This window comes from Paramormyrops kingsleyae, chromosome 1 (assembly GCF_048594095.1).
Source record: "Paramormyrops kingsleyae isolate MSU_618 chromosome 1, PKINGS_0.4, whole genome shotgun sequence".
Classification (NCBI taxonomy): Eukaryota; Metazoa; Chordata; class Actinopteri; order Osteoglossiformes; family Mormyridae; genus Paramormyrops; species Paramormyrops kingsleyae.
In genome coordinates, this window is record NC_132797.1 from 35249870 (window position 1) to 35267312 (window position 17443).

Sequence of the window (17443 nt, forward strand, 5' to 3'; positions counted from 1 at the left end):
CAGAGTTCCAAACTTCCTCTGGCATTAACCCCAGCAACTGTGTGCCGGGAGCTTCATGGAATGGGCTTCCATGGTCGAGTAGCTGCATGCAAGCCTCACATCACCAAGCGCAGTGCCAAGCGTCAGATGGATGGGGTGTAAAGCACGCTGCCACTGGGCTCTGGAGCAGTGGAAACATTTTCTGTGGAGTGACAAATTACACTTCTCTGTCTGGCAGTCTGATGGATGAGTCTGGGTTTGTCGGATGCCAGGAGAACTTTACCTGTCTGACTGCATAATGCCAAATGTAAAGTTTGGTGGAGGAGGGATAATGGTATGGGGGTGTTTTTCAGGGGTTGGTCTAGGCCCCTTAGTTCCAGTGAAGGGAACTCTTAATGCTTCAGCATACCAAGACATTTTGGACAATTCTGTGTTTCCAGCTTCGTAGGAACAGTTTGGGGAAGGTCCTTATCTGTTCCAGCATGACTGTGCCCCAGTGCACATAGCAAGGTCCGTAAAGACACGGTTGAGTTTGGTTTGGAAGAATTTGACTGACCAGCACAGATCCCTCACCTCAACCCCATCAAACACCTTTGGGATGAACTAGAATGGAGATTTTGAGTCAGGCCTTCACGTCCAACATCGGTGCCTAACATCACAAATGCTCTTCTGGATGAATGGGCAAAAATTCCCACAGACACACTCCAAAATCTTGTGGAAAGTCTTCCCAGAAGAGTGGCAACGGTTATAGATGCAAACCAACTCCATATTGATTCCTGTGGATTTAAAATGGAATGTCATAAAAGTTCCTGTGGGTGTAAGGGCCAGGTACAGAGGCCCTAAATGGACATACAATTTAAAATGTAAAAAAAATTACAGTATCTGGTGCGCACCAGTTGGTATCTGGGGTGTACCAGATATTGTAAAAAAACATTTATCACCTATGTCCCTTTAGGGGCTCCATAGCCAGGTCCATATAGTGCAGGGGTGCCCAACTCCAGTCCTGGGGGGCCAGAACCCTGTACATTTTTGTGTTTCCCCTCATTTAACACACCTGATTCAACTCCTTGTGCTAATTACCACACAGCACTTGAGCTGAATCATTTATGGTGAAACAGGGAACGAACTAAGCTACACAGGGCTCCGGCCCTCCAGGACTGGAGTTGGGCACCCCTGATATAGTGTATGAATATTATTTTTTTATTATTTAGTTACCAAATTATTTTCCAGTGTGACACGTACACATTTTCTCAATATGCTTATGAGTATTTCGGAGGAGAGCTGTCTTTAATATGTCTTTAATTGCGATATGATAAATCGTCACCCAATATAATCTGAAGTGCGCTGTATCACTATGCTTTATGTATATACTTAGGAAATTACGGTAGCAGTTGTCTAGTTGCGCATATATTTGGAGACATACGAAAGGCAGTGATTTGACACGGAAGTAAAGTAATCCCTACCTCTTTCTACATCTCCAATGGCAACAGTCAGCAACACCTTGGTAACAGGTGTTTGCATCGTTGACATTAAGGGGATTGGTTTCTGTTGGTTATAGTACCTAATTTGGCTAACGTTTTCTATGTGTTTTATTCGTTGTGTGTATGCTGTATAATACTAAATGTCAACGATGGAAAATGAAAAAGCCCAGGTAAGAAGCTAGCTAGCTAATTGTCACATGCATGGTAACGAGGCAGAGTGTATGTTTTGTTAGCTGTTGCAACAAACAGTTCGTTAAGTGCATATATACATAAAATTGCGTAAAAATCGCCAATACTCTGTTGACACAATAGCTGCAGAGTTGCAAACTTCCTCTGGCATTAACTCCAGCACAAAAACTGTGTGCTGGGAGCTTCATGGAATGGGCTTCCATGCCTCCCTTTCATATCACTGAAGGAAAAAAAAAATAAATAAAAATAATAATAATAATAAATATATATATATATATATATATAAGGTTTTTTTGTTATTGAGTTTTTGATATTTTAATCAGTTATTACATAGTACATAGTAATTATTCATATGGGGATGGCATATTATTTGTTCAATCTATGGAGCTGGAAAATAGCTTTAAAACAATATGAGGTCCATTTCTGTGCAGCTTATATTAAGGTAAATATAGCCAGTCAAAGTCATAGTCCCCTCCCCCCCCAAAAAAGTTAAAACTTTGTTCGCTTAAATCTCCCTCAATATTGACCCAAGACACGCCCAATTTCAGATTCATGAGTTACTTATGTGACCAAATCAGCATGCCAAGTTTCGTTAAAATCCATGATGATGAGGTCCGAAAGTGTGATGATTTGACATGGAATGACCCCTATACATGTGTTCATGTCAGGTATTCCTTATCAGCAGACATCACTTTCTCCAGAATCTGACTGGCTGCATGACTAAATGAAGCTGTTTTCCTTGTGTCTAGTGTTGTTTTTGTGACTCTCACACTGTAATTGTTTTACACAGCCTACAAGGACACCGCAACCAGTGACCAATCAGCATCTGCCTCCAGTAAGTCAGGTGTCACATGTCAGGTATTGCTGCCTTTGAGGAAAGTGTATTTTGCTAGATAGTTTAATATGTGAGAGAAAAAAAGACAAAATATCAGATGGTATGTAAATAAGCCTCCATAACCTGTTTGAAGAAGGACCCTGGTCATTATACTCCCTCAGTCTGAGGATTGAAGGAAGTACATCTCCTTTATATATTTTCACTTGTATATACATGTTTGTGCCATGCCTGTGTTTCACACTTCAGCAAGAAAGTTTTAAAAGGTATAAAAATGTGTAATGTGCACAGTATTTTAAGCTTTCTTTTCACAGTACCTTGGTTATCTGTCTATGCTGTAAAACATTTTTATATATATGTGTGTGTTAATTTACACGAGTCATGTATACTATTTATTGGAGTTATTTGCATTATTCAGTAATTTTAACATTACTCCTAGATGCTCAGTGGCCAGCACTATAGCTTTACTCCTGCCTGTTTTGATTAGTGTCTTTGTGTATGTGTTTGTGTTGAGTTTACATGTTCTCTTTATGGATATCACAGTTTCTAAAGCTTTATAAACTATCTGTGGTGATTGTTTGAGTGGTGTGGTTCTGGAACATGAATTAATGGAGAAATAAGAGGGAAGTGGAAGCCTATGCACTTGAGAGACCAGTCATCTAGTACACATGTAGGAACTGGATATGCTTCTAATAGCTGGTTTTATATCTGATGCTGGAAAGTGTCAAGGGCAGGGGTTGCTTTTGTGATGCTCTTTCCAGCACGAAGCGTCTCTCTCCTTGCTTACTTTCCTCCCCACGAGTCACTGAACCCCGAGTGTGATCTACAGCACAGTAATCCCTGACATGTGGCTTTAGTCAGGGATTACGCCCTGTTCCAACCCTCTGAACAGTTTGGTAGTCCGATTCCCCAGTTATTCCTGGAGGAGAAGTAGGGCAGAACAAGTGGTAAGTCCCCTGTGGTCTTACTCAGTGGTCTTTAGGAACCAGAGGAGTAGTATTTGATGAGATCTTCTGGGGTTTGATTCTGTTATGAATTGGAGGAAATGCTGATTATATACATTTTAAGGATGATCTCATTTCCTTGTCTACAGGTACTCCGTGTTGCATTCATGCTGTCCTTTTGTTTATGTCTTGTCAATGGCAAATCTATCTGGCTAGAATTTCACTATAAACAAATAATTAAAATAGTGGAAACAAAATGAAGTCGGACCTGCTATTATGTAATCAGTGATGTGAAAAATAAAGTCAATACTAAACTGAAAGGTAATACCACTGTGATTCACATGTGCTGCTAGATGAAAGTCTGCCTAAGTCAAATATTTAAATGTAAAGATTAGTATATTGTCTCGTGACCCTGACCAGGATAAGCAATTAGAAATGGAAGGATTGATTAGTTTATAAGCGTCCACATCTGTTTGCTGAGGTAGATGTGGGTGACTACTGAGAGTATATGCCATGTTGTGCTTAGTGGGAATCAGTTGTCTTCATTTTGTTGGATACAACATGTGAGGAAAGACCTTGCTGGTATACACAGTGCTGATGTCCACACTGTGTATCTGTCACTAAAGGAGCTTCCACACCAGGGTGCTGCTGTGTGTCTACTAGTGGGCTCTCTAGAAATCCCAGCATGTACACCCACAATTTGGCAGCATCACGTGTGTTTCTCTGGTGGGGTGGATTCAGTTGGTTTGGTCCACACACATTCCAGGCAATAGCATTACATTCTTGCTGGCCATTTTATGCTGGGGGGTCCAGTTCTGTGTGGGAGGGTTTCTTCACATGTGCCAGTCAGTAGCTGGAGAGGTTCTCTGAGGCACAGTGAGTTGTTTATCTTAACTGCATCACGATCTCTGATGTAACTAGGTCATGTGTCGCCTCTTGGTTTTTGTGTGTTTTTCTGCGTAATTAACAAAATGATACCATGCTGTAAAACAAGGTCTTCTGTTCTGGCATGAAATGCAGCTGTAACTCTTGGGAAAATATCTTATTTTTTGGTTTTTCTCAGTTGCCATGGTTTTCCTTATCCTTGTGCTTACTGTGAAGTGCTGAGACTCCCAGCACTGTACTGTGTATGTGGCCTAATGCAGGGATTTTGGCCTTTGCAGCTCTTTTCTCTTTGTTGTTTCAGCTTCGACCACGTGCACTGCCACTCATGCCAAGGTATTGATTTATATAATACATCAGACGTAGCAACGTACATTTCCATGTATTTTAAAGTATGGAGTTCAACAAATAGTATATTCCATTTTGCCTGAATCTTACTGTGAGATGCGCCTAAGAACATTTATTTTGCACACAATCTTGTCCAAAATGACATACAAGTGAAGAGGATAATAACCACAAGCATACATCTGATAGAGATCCAACTGCTAGCTTCAAATGACCAGTAACAAGTGCAAGGTAGTATTCCTAAACAGTCATAATCTAATGTTTGAAAAGCTATTCAAGTAAACAGCACTAAAAGCTATTCGGAATTAAGTCTACATGCAGTAACAAAATGGAATGTTCAGTAAAGCTAAGCAACTGTCCATTCAGTGGTAGGATGTTATTTGAGGTGTTTGTGGAAGAAATGGCATTTTACTGTTCCTTGAAGTTTATGAGGGTCTGGATTTTGTTAGGTGGCATCTTCCACAACAAAAGGACCATGCATGAAAAATATCTAGTGCAAGGAGCGTTTTGCTCTTGGGAGTTTTACTTATACAAAAAAGTTCTGAGGGTAGAACGAAAAATGATTGGTTCATACAGATAACCAATCAGATTGTAGAGGATGCAGGACCAAGACATCTGATTGTCTTGATATCTGAGATAACCAATGATTTTTCGTTCTGCCCTCAAGAGTTTGGTGCTATACAGAGTAACACAATCTGTATTTATCTCTTCTGAAAACCCACAAAATGCTTCTGCTGAAAGCAAATGTATCAAAATTGATACCTGCATTGATTCTGATTAAAAGAGGCATAATAAGAGAAAGTGTTTGTACAATTAAAACTGTAAAATTGCCATAAAATATATAATTATTACTACTGTGTTTTTCTTTATGTATTTCTCTGAATATATGCACGTGCGTTTAGGAAGATGCCTTGCTACAGTAAAATGAAAAATAACACACATTGTAAATCTGGGGGCAAATTAAATCTTTTTAGTGCCTAATCAGAGTTTTCTGGAGGCATGCCTGGCAGTCTGTATAGTTAAAATAAACTTATTTTGTGTAAAGAGTAACAATAATTTATTTGCAGGACGGTGCCCTAAATGTGCTGAGATCCTGCTGGATACTTGGACAGAAAGGCACATTGGCTACCATAAAATACTATTTTGAGCTGTGCCACCGAGCTGATTTGCCAGATAATCCATAGCTCTGAAGAGCTATATCAAGCTGATGTCAAACTTCAGTTTCTCATCCCTGTGCTGTACAGTCAGACAGTCAGTTCATATAGCAAGTAATTCATAGAGAATTCCCATTTGAGGCTGGTGATCAATCAATAAGTGACAAAGAAAATCACCCATAGGAAACTGACACTAGACCTGTCTGTACTAAACTTACTGGCACATTTGTCTTTTGTGCTCCTGTTTCATGCTTGTCAACAAATAGTCTGGACATGGGAGGTAAGCACACTTTTATTGGTAATTATGAAACCAACATTATATGAGCTGCTCCTAGCACATGTATTAACTGAAAAGTTGTGGTTATACTCATTTAGTTTCATAACTCTTGTTATACTCAGCTAGCCCAAAATTAAGTGTCAGATCAATCCCAATTTTTGTTTTCAAAACAGCTGAAAATGAAAACAATGACAAACATTTTCCTTTTGTACGCTTTTTATTGGTGTCTCTCATATAAAGACATTAGGAACAGGGTTGCTATCAAGTTAAAAATGTGTTTGTTTATTCAAAGCCATGAATTATCAACTGAAACAGATAGTTAAGTATCAGTCATGCATCTCACCAGTCGACATCACCATATGGTTTATTTAGTGACTCCTATTTTTGTGGCTATTGATCTGCCCTTTCTTCCGACATTAATTTAGATGAAATGCCACCGACTAAACCAAAGAAGAAGAAGTCAAAAAGAGAGTCCAATGAAGTTGAGGATGGAGACGGTGAGAAGGAAATGATAAACCCATTGGTTTGCTTGTCATGTAGATGATGTCGTCATCATGGTGCACCGTTATTAGCATTTGGGATGTTTGTCTTGATATGAAAAAAGCAGGTGAGCAATGTCAGTTGTTGCTGTGTTTTCTGGATAGAGCCAGCAGTGGAGAGGATGGCACCAGAGCCCCAAGACATTCCACCTCAGAAGAAGAAAAAGAAGAAGAAAAAGAAAACACAGACTCTAGGTGAGTCAACACAACAAGTTCAAATGCCATTCTGTTTTACACATGCAGCATGGCCAGGGATGTTTCCCACCACCGTATCACCACATGATAAGTGTTGATAAGTAGCATAACATAGCGTGCATGTATTGATATTTCCCTTCCAGATCTGGAGCGGGAAGGAGACCACACCCAGCTGGACATGGCGAATGGAGGTACTGCTGTGGAACAGTCTGTGGATGGGGAGGACGAGGCCCCAAAAGCCAGAAAGAAGAAGTGAGCACAGGCATAGGCTCCTGAGGACTGGCAGAAGCTTTGTGCATAGGCCTTGGTGTCATATATGTATATTTCCTGATAAATCAGTGGCACAGTCAAGAGGAGAGCTAAATGTTGATGGAACTCGCGTCAGAGAATGCCTCTACCACTGCAGGAAGCCGAAGATCGGTGACAGGCTGCACTCCAGCGAGCTAGACAGTGAGGACGAAGATGTCATCACCAACGCAGCTGCCGCTATCCCCCAGCATTCCCTGTTCTCTGCCCCACTGGGACAAAGTCAACCAATCAGCAAAGTTTTTGTCGAGAGAAACCGTGAGTACAAACAACTAAAATCAAAGCACTTATTTGCATTTAGTGTGGTTTTGACAATTCTATGACTGTTTTCTCAACATACTTTATGCGCTATATATTTAATCTGTTTTGTGTTCCTATTATACTACTTTCCAAAAAGTATTATATTCTGATATGAGATAAGTAGATATTTACTTCATGTATGAAGGAGTTTTTTGGCCATTTGTCATTTTGGTGTCCAAGGAACTTAAAACCAACAAAGACTCAATGAACTGCCAGTGGGTATTTGTGGATAAATAACCTTGTGACACAAAGCTCAGGATGCTTTTTGGGTTTGCTGCGTGCAGGGCGGTTCCAAGCCACGGATCGCACAGACTTGGGCAAGCCCAGCATTCAAACAGATGATTACCTGGAGATAACATCCGTCTGGAGTACCCGGGATGTGGCCTTGAAGGTGCACAGTGGGTTCAGGTGAGCAGGGGACACGTTAGTGACTGCACAGCTTATAAAGAGAACCCACTGAGGGCCAGCCATTATCAAGTGATCCAGTTATCTTTGCAGCCATCTAACATAAGCAGTTATCTAGTATTGGGTTGCAGTGCTTATCCCTGGAAGCAGGGGGCATAAGGCAAGTAGCCCCCTTGATAGAATGTCAGTGCAATTCCAGGGAGTACACACACACACACACACACACACGCACACACACACACACACGCACGCACGCACGCACGCACGCACACACACACGCACGCACGCACGTACACACACGCACACACGCATGCACGTACACACACGCACGCACGTACACACACACACACACACGCACGTACACACACGCACGCACGCACACGCACGCACGTACACACACGCACGCACGCATGCACGCACACACACACACGCATGCACGTACACACACACACGCATGCACGTACACACACGCATGCACGTACACACACGCACACACACACACACGCATGCACGTACACACACACACATGCGCACGCATGCACACACACACACACACACACACACACACGCATGCATGTACACACACACATGGTCCCATGGTCCCCACAACATGAAAATGACAGGTGTCCCCACAATGTAATATAAACCTAATCCACAAACACACACACAAACCTGGAGGTACTGAATGAGGTCATGGTGCTCACCTCTGAGCCACCAAGCCACCCACCATTAAATCAGCCATTATTAATTCAACATAAAAAGATGGCTAAGTGGATTGAGAGTGGATAAGCTAATATAGAGTGTCTGCATGGTACTTTGTCCTCAGGGTGATGGGTCTCTTCGCACAAGGTTTCCTGGCTGGCTATGCTGTCTGGAACACCATTGTGGTGTACGTCCTGGCCGGGGAGCGGCTCAGCAGCTTGACCAACCTTCTCCAGCAGTACCACACGCTGGCCTACCCGGCCCAGTCCCTGCTCTACCTGCTGCTGGCTCTCAGTACCGTCTCCGCCTTCGACAGGTGGCTTGCCCTGCCTCTTTGTTGTTGTGGATGGCCTCTCTGCTGCATGCACCTGTGTGTGCCAGAGAGAGAACGAGTGGTTGATCCATCTGGAGGTGCATAATGTCCCTCTCGACAGGGGAATATTTATGTGTGTGTATCTGTGTCTGTGTGAAAGTATATGTTCTCTCAATTTTTAAGTGCTGGGGTACATTGATTTCTATCTATAGCCTCATTCAGACATGCAATGCCACCCTGAACATTTCTAGACATTACCCAGAAGAGCTGTAAGTGTGTATGAAACAATCATGCTGGACATTTAACAAACTTTACCATGCTAGCTACCTAATATGAAGTCCTCCTCATTTCTGTTTGCACCCCCCCCCCCACCCTGTGTGAATTAGTGCTGTAGTTCTCGAGACCGGTCTTGGTCTTGAGACCAATTTTTTGTGGTCTCGGTCTTGTCTTGGTCTTGACTCTATTTGGTCTCGGTCTTGTCTTGGTCTCGACCCTATTTGGTCTCGGTCTTGTCTTGGTCTCGGACATAGCGGTCTCGATGGGATGGGGAAAAAAAGAGAAAACAGCACATCCTCACAGAACAGTATCATTATTCATTACGCGCCTCAATTCAAATGCAACCAGTCAGATGCATCTACTTTAAAAACGTTACATTGTATACATTTTCTCAATGGACACAGTGCTTCACAGTCCACACACTTCATACACATCGCATGATAGCGAAGTCGGCAAAGAAATGTTCCACCACGCATCACCATGTCACATGGTACAAAATCCTCGCGAGAGCAAGACGACTTGAGACAGACCGTGCAGCACAAACTGGAACCGCCTCTGTGACGACACAACTTTGCCCTTATTGGCTGAAGATTTTAGTCACACGCATGACGTTTGTATCCCAGGAAGTTCCAATGTGTTATCTGCTATGTCTCCCGAAAAGCACATAAAGCAGTGAGAACTGGTTTCAGTTCATTTACTGGTAAAATAAAGTTTAAATAAATTACATAAATGCTCTAACAGTACACGTAAGTTAATGATTTATTTATTGTTAGTTACTGTAATGTTGTGCTGCTTTATTTGTTTAATCGTCAGACATACCCATCAGAAAGACATACCTATCAGACATACCGATCAGAAAGACATACCGATGTGACATGCCCATCAGAAAGACATACCGATCAGACATACCGATCAGAAAGACATACCGATGTGACATGCCCATCAGAAAGACATACCGATCAGACATACCGATCAGAAAGACATACCGATGTGACATGCCCATCAGAAAGACATACCGATCAGACATACCGATCAGAAAGACATACCGATGTGACATGCCCATCAGAAAGACATACCGATCAGACATACCGATCAGAAAGACATACCGATGTGACATGCCCATCAGAAAGACATACCGATCAGACATACCGATCAGAAAGACATACCGATGTGACATGCCCATCAGAAAGACATACCGATCAGACATACCGATCAGAAAGACATACCGATGTGACATGCCCATCAGAAAGACATACCGATCAGACATACCGATCAGAAAGACATACCGATGTGACATGCCCATCAGAAAGACATACCGATCAGACATACCGATCAGAAAGACATACCGATGTGACATGCCCATCAGAAAGACATGCCGATCAGACAGACATACCTATCAGAAAGACATACCGATCAGACATACCGATCAGAAAGACATACCGATGTGACATGCCCATCAGAAAGACATACCGATAAGAAAGACATACCGATGTGACATGCCCATCAGAAAGACATACCGATCAGACATACCGATCAGACAGACATACCTATCAGAAAGACATACCCATGAAGACATAACAATCAGACATACCCATCAGAAAGACATACCCATGAGACATGCCCATCAGAAAGACATGCCCATGAGACATGCCCATCAGAAAGACATGCCCATGAGACATGCCCATCAGAAAGACATGCCCATCAGAAAGACATGCCCATGAGACATGCCCATCAGAAAGACATGCCCATGAGACATGCCCATCAGAAAGACATACCCATGAGACATGCCCATGAGACATGCCCATCAGAAAGACATACCCATGAGACATGCCCATCAGAAAGACATACCCATGAAGACATAACAATCAGACATACCCATCAGAAAGACATACCCATGAGACATGCCCATCAGAAAGACATGCCCATCAGAAAGACATACCCATGAGACATGCCCATCAGAAAGACATGCCCATCAGAAAGACATACCCATGAGACATGCCCATCAGAAAGACATGCCCATCAGAAAGACATGCCCATGAGACATGCCCATCAGAAAGACATACCCATGAGACATGCCCATCAGAAAGACATACCTATCAGAAAGACATACACCTGAGACATACCCATGAGAAAGACATACCCATGAGACATGCCCATCAGAAAGACATACCGATCAGACATGCCCATCAGAAAGACATACCTATCAAACAGACATGCCCATCAGAAAGACATACCTATCAGAAAGACATACACCTGAGACATACCCATGAGAAAGACATACACCTGAGACATACCCATGAGAAAGACATACCCTTGAGACATGCCCATCAGAAAGACATACCCATTAGAAAGACATACCCATGAGACATGCCCATCAGAAAGACATACCCATGAGACATGCCCATCAGAAAGACATACCCATGAGACATGCCCATCAGAAAGACATACCCATGAGACATACCCATCAGACAGACATACCCATCAGACAGACATACCCATCAGACATACCTATCAGAAAGACATACCGATCGTCCAATCTGTGAAGAAGGCATGCAGGTAATATTTGTATAGATTTATCTACACCCTTCTGGCAGTGCTGCCATTGCAGTCAGGTCTCACAGACTACGAGGAGTAGAAGTTGTCCGACTTGGCTGCAGTCAGTTTATACTCCACCCCTGCAGCCGCCGACAGATCGCACTCCACGTTGCGTCAGCTGCAGTCGAACGCACCCATTGCTTCTTTAAGGGAGGATGGGCAAAATTACAACGTCGTTGGTGATTGGCTGTTGTGCTGGCGTTCAGTAAACCTCTGCTCGATAGGCCATCGAGTTGTCTGTCTCAGCGCATTCTCTAAAACGGAGCAAATTTGGTTGATCGAGTTTTATAGTCTGTGTGTATCATCGTGATCGTCCGTATTTTTTATCGATAAATAATCGAGATCGTTTTATCTTCCAGCACTAATAGCATAGTTATAATTTAATTAAATTAGGTATTTCACATTCATTAGAAAGCACGGTCTTGGAGGTGCAAGTCAATCTGGAGGCTCATTCTCTTCAATTCAAAGCAGAGGATCATTACATAGCCGTATTCATAGCTTACCCGAGGCCTCTGTCCCTGGTATTAGAAACTTAATATGAACATCTTTCTGGTACATCCCATCTCTTTCCCTTGACGAGGTCTGATAAAATGGTTATAGGAGAGGATTGCTGAGAATATTATTTTCCATCAGGCCTCGTAACTATGACAAATCTGGGAGATTTTAAATGAGAGACATATGGACATATGGACAATATAATTGAAAAGATAACATGAATTTGATTTAACGAGTAATGACACTTTACAGCAATGCCTTTTTTCTCTACAGTTGATCTGAGTAATGTGATGTCGATTCTAGTCCTAGTCTGTTTTCGGTCTTGGTCTCGCCTTAGTGTGTCTTGGACTTGGTCTTGGACTTGGTCTTGGTCTTGGTACCCTCAAGTCTCGGCAGTGTCTTGGTCTTGATACCCTCCGGTCTTTGCAATGTCTTGGTCTCGGTTTAGGCGGTCTTGACTACAACACTAGTGTGAATGGAGCAGGAAATTTTCCGGAGAATTTGTCGCGAGTGAGTAGGGTGTTGATCATGTTTCTGTCATGCGACTGGCACAAAAATGGAAAAATACAAACATTTTGAGGGCAAGGAAGGAGGGTCATTAACACAAAGGGTCATTTACACTTTGTCCATGTTCTGTGGCTCTGTTCAGACTCTTTTCTGCTTGCCTGTATATTGCTTTCCATTCTTTCACTGACATTGCGGATATGTGCTGTAAGCAAAACACTGCGATCTCTACAACATAATTTTTGCATCATGTCCTGCCTCTGACATGATCTATCCAAGCATCACTCCTTGTCTAAACAAATTGGAACTATTTCTAGTAGGTGTGAACATGTCTGATACAGACGATCTCTGCTTGTGTGCCACGTGTGAAAGGGCAACTCTGGAAAACGTCTGGACGCGATTCTCTGGACCATGTCCAGAGTTCATGAGTGAAAGCGGCTTTTGTCTCTGTGTTTGATGCCTTGTGGGTTTTATGCATTAGTCTGGGCAGCTGTGGTCCTTCCTTATTCTGCCTGGTGTCTTTCTCCTTCTCAGGGTGAACCTGGCCAAGGTGTCTGTGGCTATGAAGTGCTTCCTCACTCTGGAGCCAGCAGCACTGGCCTCCATCTGTGAGTAACAGTCACTGAAACCAACTCCTGGCAAACACACTCACAGTCCTCCACTATCCTAGCACTGTGGAAATCTAAATAACCCATTTAACACCCATATTCAAAAAAGGGGATAGAAGTAATCCAGCAAACTATAGGCCAATCAGTTTAACTAGCATTACTGGAAAAATAATGGAAGCTATAATTCAAGTGAAAATGGTAGAGTACCTAGATGCAAATAACATTATAAAGGATAGCCAACATGGATTTAGGAGAGGTAGATCCTGCTTAACGAATCTGCTTGAGTTCTTTGAGGAAGCTACAAGTGAAATTGATCACAAAAAGGCCTACGATGTGATTTACTTAGATTTCCAGAAAGCCTTTGATGTTGTCCCCCACAAACGGCTCTTGTTAAAGCTTAAAGCTGCAGGAATTTTAGGAACTGTGGCAGCTTGGATCAAAAACTGGCTAACTGATAGGAAGCAGAGAGTAGTTATTAGAGGCACTATGTCACAGTGGGCCTCCGTTTATAGTGGGGTACCGCAGGGTTCAATTTTAGGACCACTATTGTTCCTAATTTACATTAATGATATTGACACGAATACATATAGTAAACTGGTTAAATTTGCAGACGACACTAAGGTGGGCGGGGTAGCAGATACTAATCTAGCAGCAGAGAGGCTTCAACGGGATCTGGATTTAATTAGCGAATGGGCTGATACTTGGCAGATGAAATTTAACACAGATAAATGTAAGGTAATCCATGCAGGGAGCAGAAATATACAGTACAGATATTTTATGGGTTCCACTGAAATAAAGGTAGCTGATTACGAGAAAGATCTCGGTATGTATGTTGATGCTTCCATGTCCCACTCTCGCCAATGTGGGGAAGCAATAAAAAAGGCGAACAGAATGTTGGGTTATATCTCTAGATGTGTGGAGTTTAAGTCAAGGGAGGTGATGTTACACTTATATAATTCCTTGGTAAGACCCCACCTAGAATACTGTGTGCAGGTTTGGTCACCATACCTCAAGAAGGACATTGCTGCCTTAGAAAAGGTGCAACGAAGAGCTACAAGAATGATTCCAGGTCTTAGAGGAATGTCTTACGAGGAGAGGTTAGCGGAACTGAATCTGTTCAGCCTTGAGCAAAGGAGACTAAGGGGGGATATGATTCAGGTCTATAAGATTCTAACGGGTCTGGATGCTGTTCAGCCAAATGACTATTTCAATATTAGTCTAAATACTAGAACTCGTGGCCATAAGTGGAAATTAGCGGGAGAACATTTTAAAACAAATTTGAGGAAGCACTTCTTTACACAGCGTGTAGTCAGAGTATGGAATAGTCTTCCTGCTATTGTAGTGGAAGCTAAAACCATGGGTTCCTTTAAATCAGAGCTAGATAAGATTTTAACAACTCTGAGATATTAGCTAAGTTCTCCCCAAACGAGCTTGATGGGCCGAATGGCCTCCTCTCGTTTGTAAATTTCTTATGTTCTTATGTTCTTATGTTCTTATTAAATCGTATTCAGTTTCCAAGAAATTAGTACATTTTACTGCTTTTTTAATTGGTTGAAAAATATGTCTTCTGGTAGGTAAAAGTAACTTTACCTCATACTGTGAATAAGTATGTACACAAATTTCAGATTTTCAGCAAAAGAAAACTGTGGTGGAAAATAGTGGTTAATCTTTTGTAGCTCTTTTCAGGAGAGCACATTGGCTATTCCTTTACATTAAAATGTGCAGCATCAGTATGTTTATATTATGAATATACTGTATATAGTGACTAACCTAGTTTGTCTCGTCTACACATGTAGTGTATGTAATGTGCATGCTGTCTTCTCCCTCTGCAGTGCCTGCATATTGTATATGCAGTGGTTAAAAGAGCACTATTTTCTATCCTTGCAGTGCCTGTACATTGTGTATACAGTGATTAAAACAGCTCTATGCTCTCTCCTTGCAGTACCTGTACAGTGTGCTTATAGTGGTTAAAAGAGCTCTATCCTCTCTCCCTACAGTGCCTGTACAGTGTGTATGTAGTTGTCAAAACGGCTCTATCCCCTGTCCTTGCAATGCATGTACAGTGTGTGTCCAGTGGTCAAAACGGCTCTATCCCCTGTCCCTGAGACGCCTGTACAGTGTGCATGCAGTGGTTAAAATGACTATATCCTCTCTCGCTGCAGTGCGTGTACAGTGTGTATGCAGTGGTTTAAATGGCTCTATCCTCTGTCCCTGCAGTCCCTGTATACAGTGTGCATGCAGTGGTTATAATGGCTCTATACTCTGTCAGTACAGTACCCGTACAGTGTGTTAACACAACTCTATCTCCCTACAGTGTACTTTGCAGCCCTGATCCTTTCTCTCAGCCAGCAGATGACCAGTGACCGAATCAATCTCTACAACTCTGGCAATGGGACGTTGTGGTATACAAGCTTTTGTCTCTAATTTCTCCAGATTGTCTACTTCACCCATTTGTGTTCTACATTATCCAGACCAGTCCTGAATCTTAAGCGTAGCACAACAGCAAAAACACAAGTAGACTAACAGCAGTGAATTTTTTTTATAATATTCATGCAATTGCAATGATAGCCATTTAAAAAAAAAAAAAACACTTTCTCTGGAAAAAGGTGTGGATTATGTTCTGGGAACTGAGCCTTATAGCTGTGGATACAGAGTTCCCTGGGTTTCCATGCAAACGATGTTCCTCCCAGGCCCACAGGCTCAGAGCAAAGGTTCCTGCAGAACTGGATTGTGGTGAACCTAGTGGTGGCAGTATTGGTGGGACTGGCCTGGGCGTTCCTCTCTACACGACCTGAGTTGGATTACACTGAGGGTAAGAACAGAAGTGAAAAGCAGGCATGTTAATCAATAGACTAGCAATGATCTATAACAGTAAAACTGTTATAAAAGTAGCAATACTAGTTTTATAAGGAACATTTAAGATGGTTTTTATCCTGTCAGGAGAGGTTACGGTGCTATGGAAAGCTAACAAATGTTCCCTCCTCAGAATTCTTAAGGACAATGGATGTGGATGAGGTGCCACATAAAGAGAAGAAGCTGGAAATCCCAGCCTGACAGAGAGACCTGCCATTGCTTGTTTATTACACATTTTATGTACAATTTATATCTTTATATGTCTTTATATATTAGTTTTGCCCAGACTACTCAATGATTGAAGATGCTTTTATTATGTAAGGTACTGTGTATTTATAAATGTTTACTTTTATTCTGCTCAGTTTTAAAAATATACTATTACACACATTTAACCAATTAGTAGGACCTTTCTCAGAGCAAGGAGTGATATTCAAAGTCCAAATGACTTTTGAAACACTTCACTTGACTCATGAAATGGTACTGTGTAACAATAATGTTTAAAGTTTCAAAAACCTTACTTCTTTTCTGGAATGGTCATCATGCTCCTCATCATAAGTGTAGATTTCAGGTCCAGAGAGTACAAATCCAGAGCAAGATTTTCTTTCAACCAACCAGTTGAGTAGAAATAGTCGCAGTCACGGAGTACTCAACTGGTTGGTTGAAACAAAATCTTGCTCTGGATTTGTACTCTCTGGACCTGAAATCTACACCTTTGCTCTTCATTCATAAGGCAAATATAACAATTTCTACATTTGTTTATAAAAACCTTGTCTTTTTAAGTTTGGTAACACTTTACTTAAAGCAGTCATTTAAATGCATTATACATACCCACATAATGCATTGTAATGCATTCATAAAATATGATAAACATAGCTATAAATATATATAAAGGCATAACACATTATAGCCATGTTCAATATGCATTATGAATGCTCTCAGATATAATGCACTATAAATACCTTCATAATGCATTATACTGACCATTATAATGCATTATGAAGGTATTTATAGTGCATTATATCTGAGAGCATTCATAATGCATATTGAACATGGCTATAATGTTATGGCTTTCTATAGATATTTATAGCTGTGCTTATAATACTTTATGAATGCATTACAATGCATTGTGAGGGCATGTATAATGCATTTAGATGACTGCTTTAAGTAAAGTGTTGCCATTATTATTTTTTTTAACCGGCAAGCCAACACATTTGTATATTACTCAGAGTCTTATATACTTATTTGCCTAAAATGTATGTCCTGGATGGC

General features: G+C 41.6%; 1 protein-coding gene across 5 annotated transcripts; it reads left to right on the top strand.

Annotated features, from left to right (window-relative positions):
* Positions 1-1427: 1427 nt before the first annotated feature.
* Positions 1428-16990, top strand: tmem237a (transmembrane protein 237a). Of its 5 annotated transcripts, none has more exons than XM_023805678.2 (14): positions 1428-1630; positions 2440-2484; positions 4589-4643; positions 6073-6086; positions 6509-6580; positions 6728-6817; positions 6961-7069; positions 7224-7381; positions 7708-7831; positions 8655-8846; positions 13248-13321; positions 15636-15723; positions 16012-16133; positions 16308-16990. In XM_023805678.2, the coding sequence occupies exons 3-14, from the start codon at positions 4636-4638 to the stop codon at positions 16373-16375; spliced, it is 1119 nt and encodes a 372-aa protein (XP_023661446.1). In that variant the 5' UTR covers positions 1428-1630; positions 2440-2484; positions 4589-4635; the 3' UTR covers positions 16376-16990. The 5 variants fall into 5 exon arrangements, with proteins under 5 accessions (XP_023661446.1, XP_023661448.1, XP_023661445.1 ...); XM_023805680.2 differs by having other exon boundaries at positions 4612-4643; positions 5720-6086; XM_023805677.2 differs by having other exon boundaries at positions 4612-4643.
* The last annotated feature ends 453 nt before the right edge of the window (positions 16991-17443 follow it).

Excerpts from the sequence above, each read along its gene's own strand:
- tmem237a (XM_023805677.2), top strand. The coding sequence starts at position 1,601 with ATGTCAACGATGGAAAATGAAAAAGCCCAG. Across the intron at positions 7,382-7,707 it reads AGTTTTTGTCGAGAGAAACC|GGCGGTTCCAAGCCACGGAT; the intron begins GTGAGTACAAAC and ends TGCTGCGTGCAG. Across the intron at positions 13,322-15,635 it reads AGCAGCACTGGCCTCCATCT|TGTACTTTGCAGCCCTGATC; the intron begins GTGAGTAACAGT and ends ATCTCCCTACAG.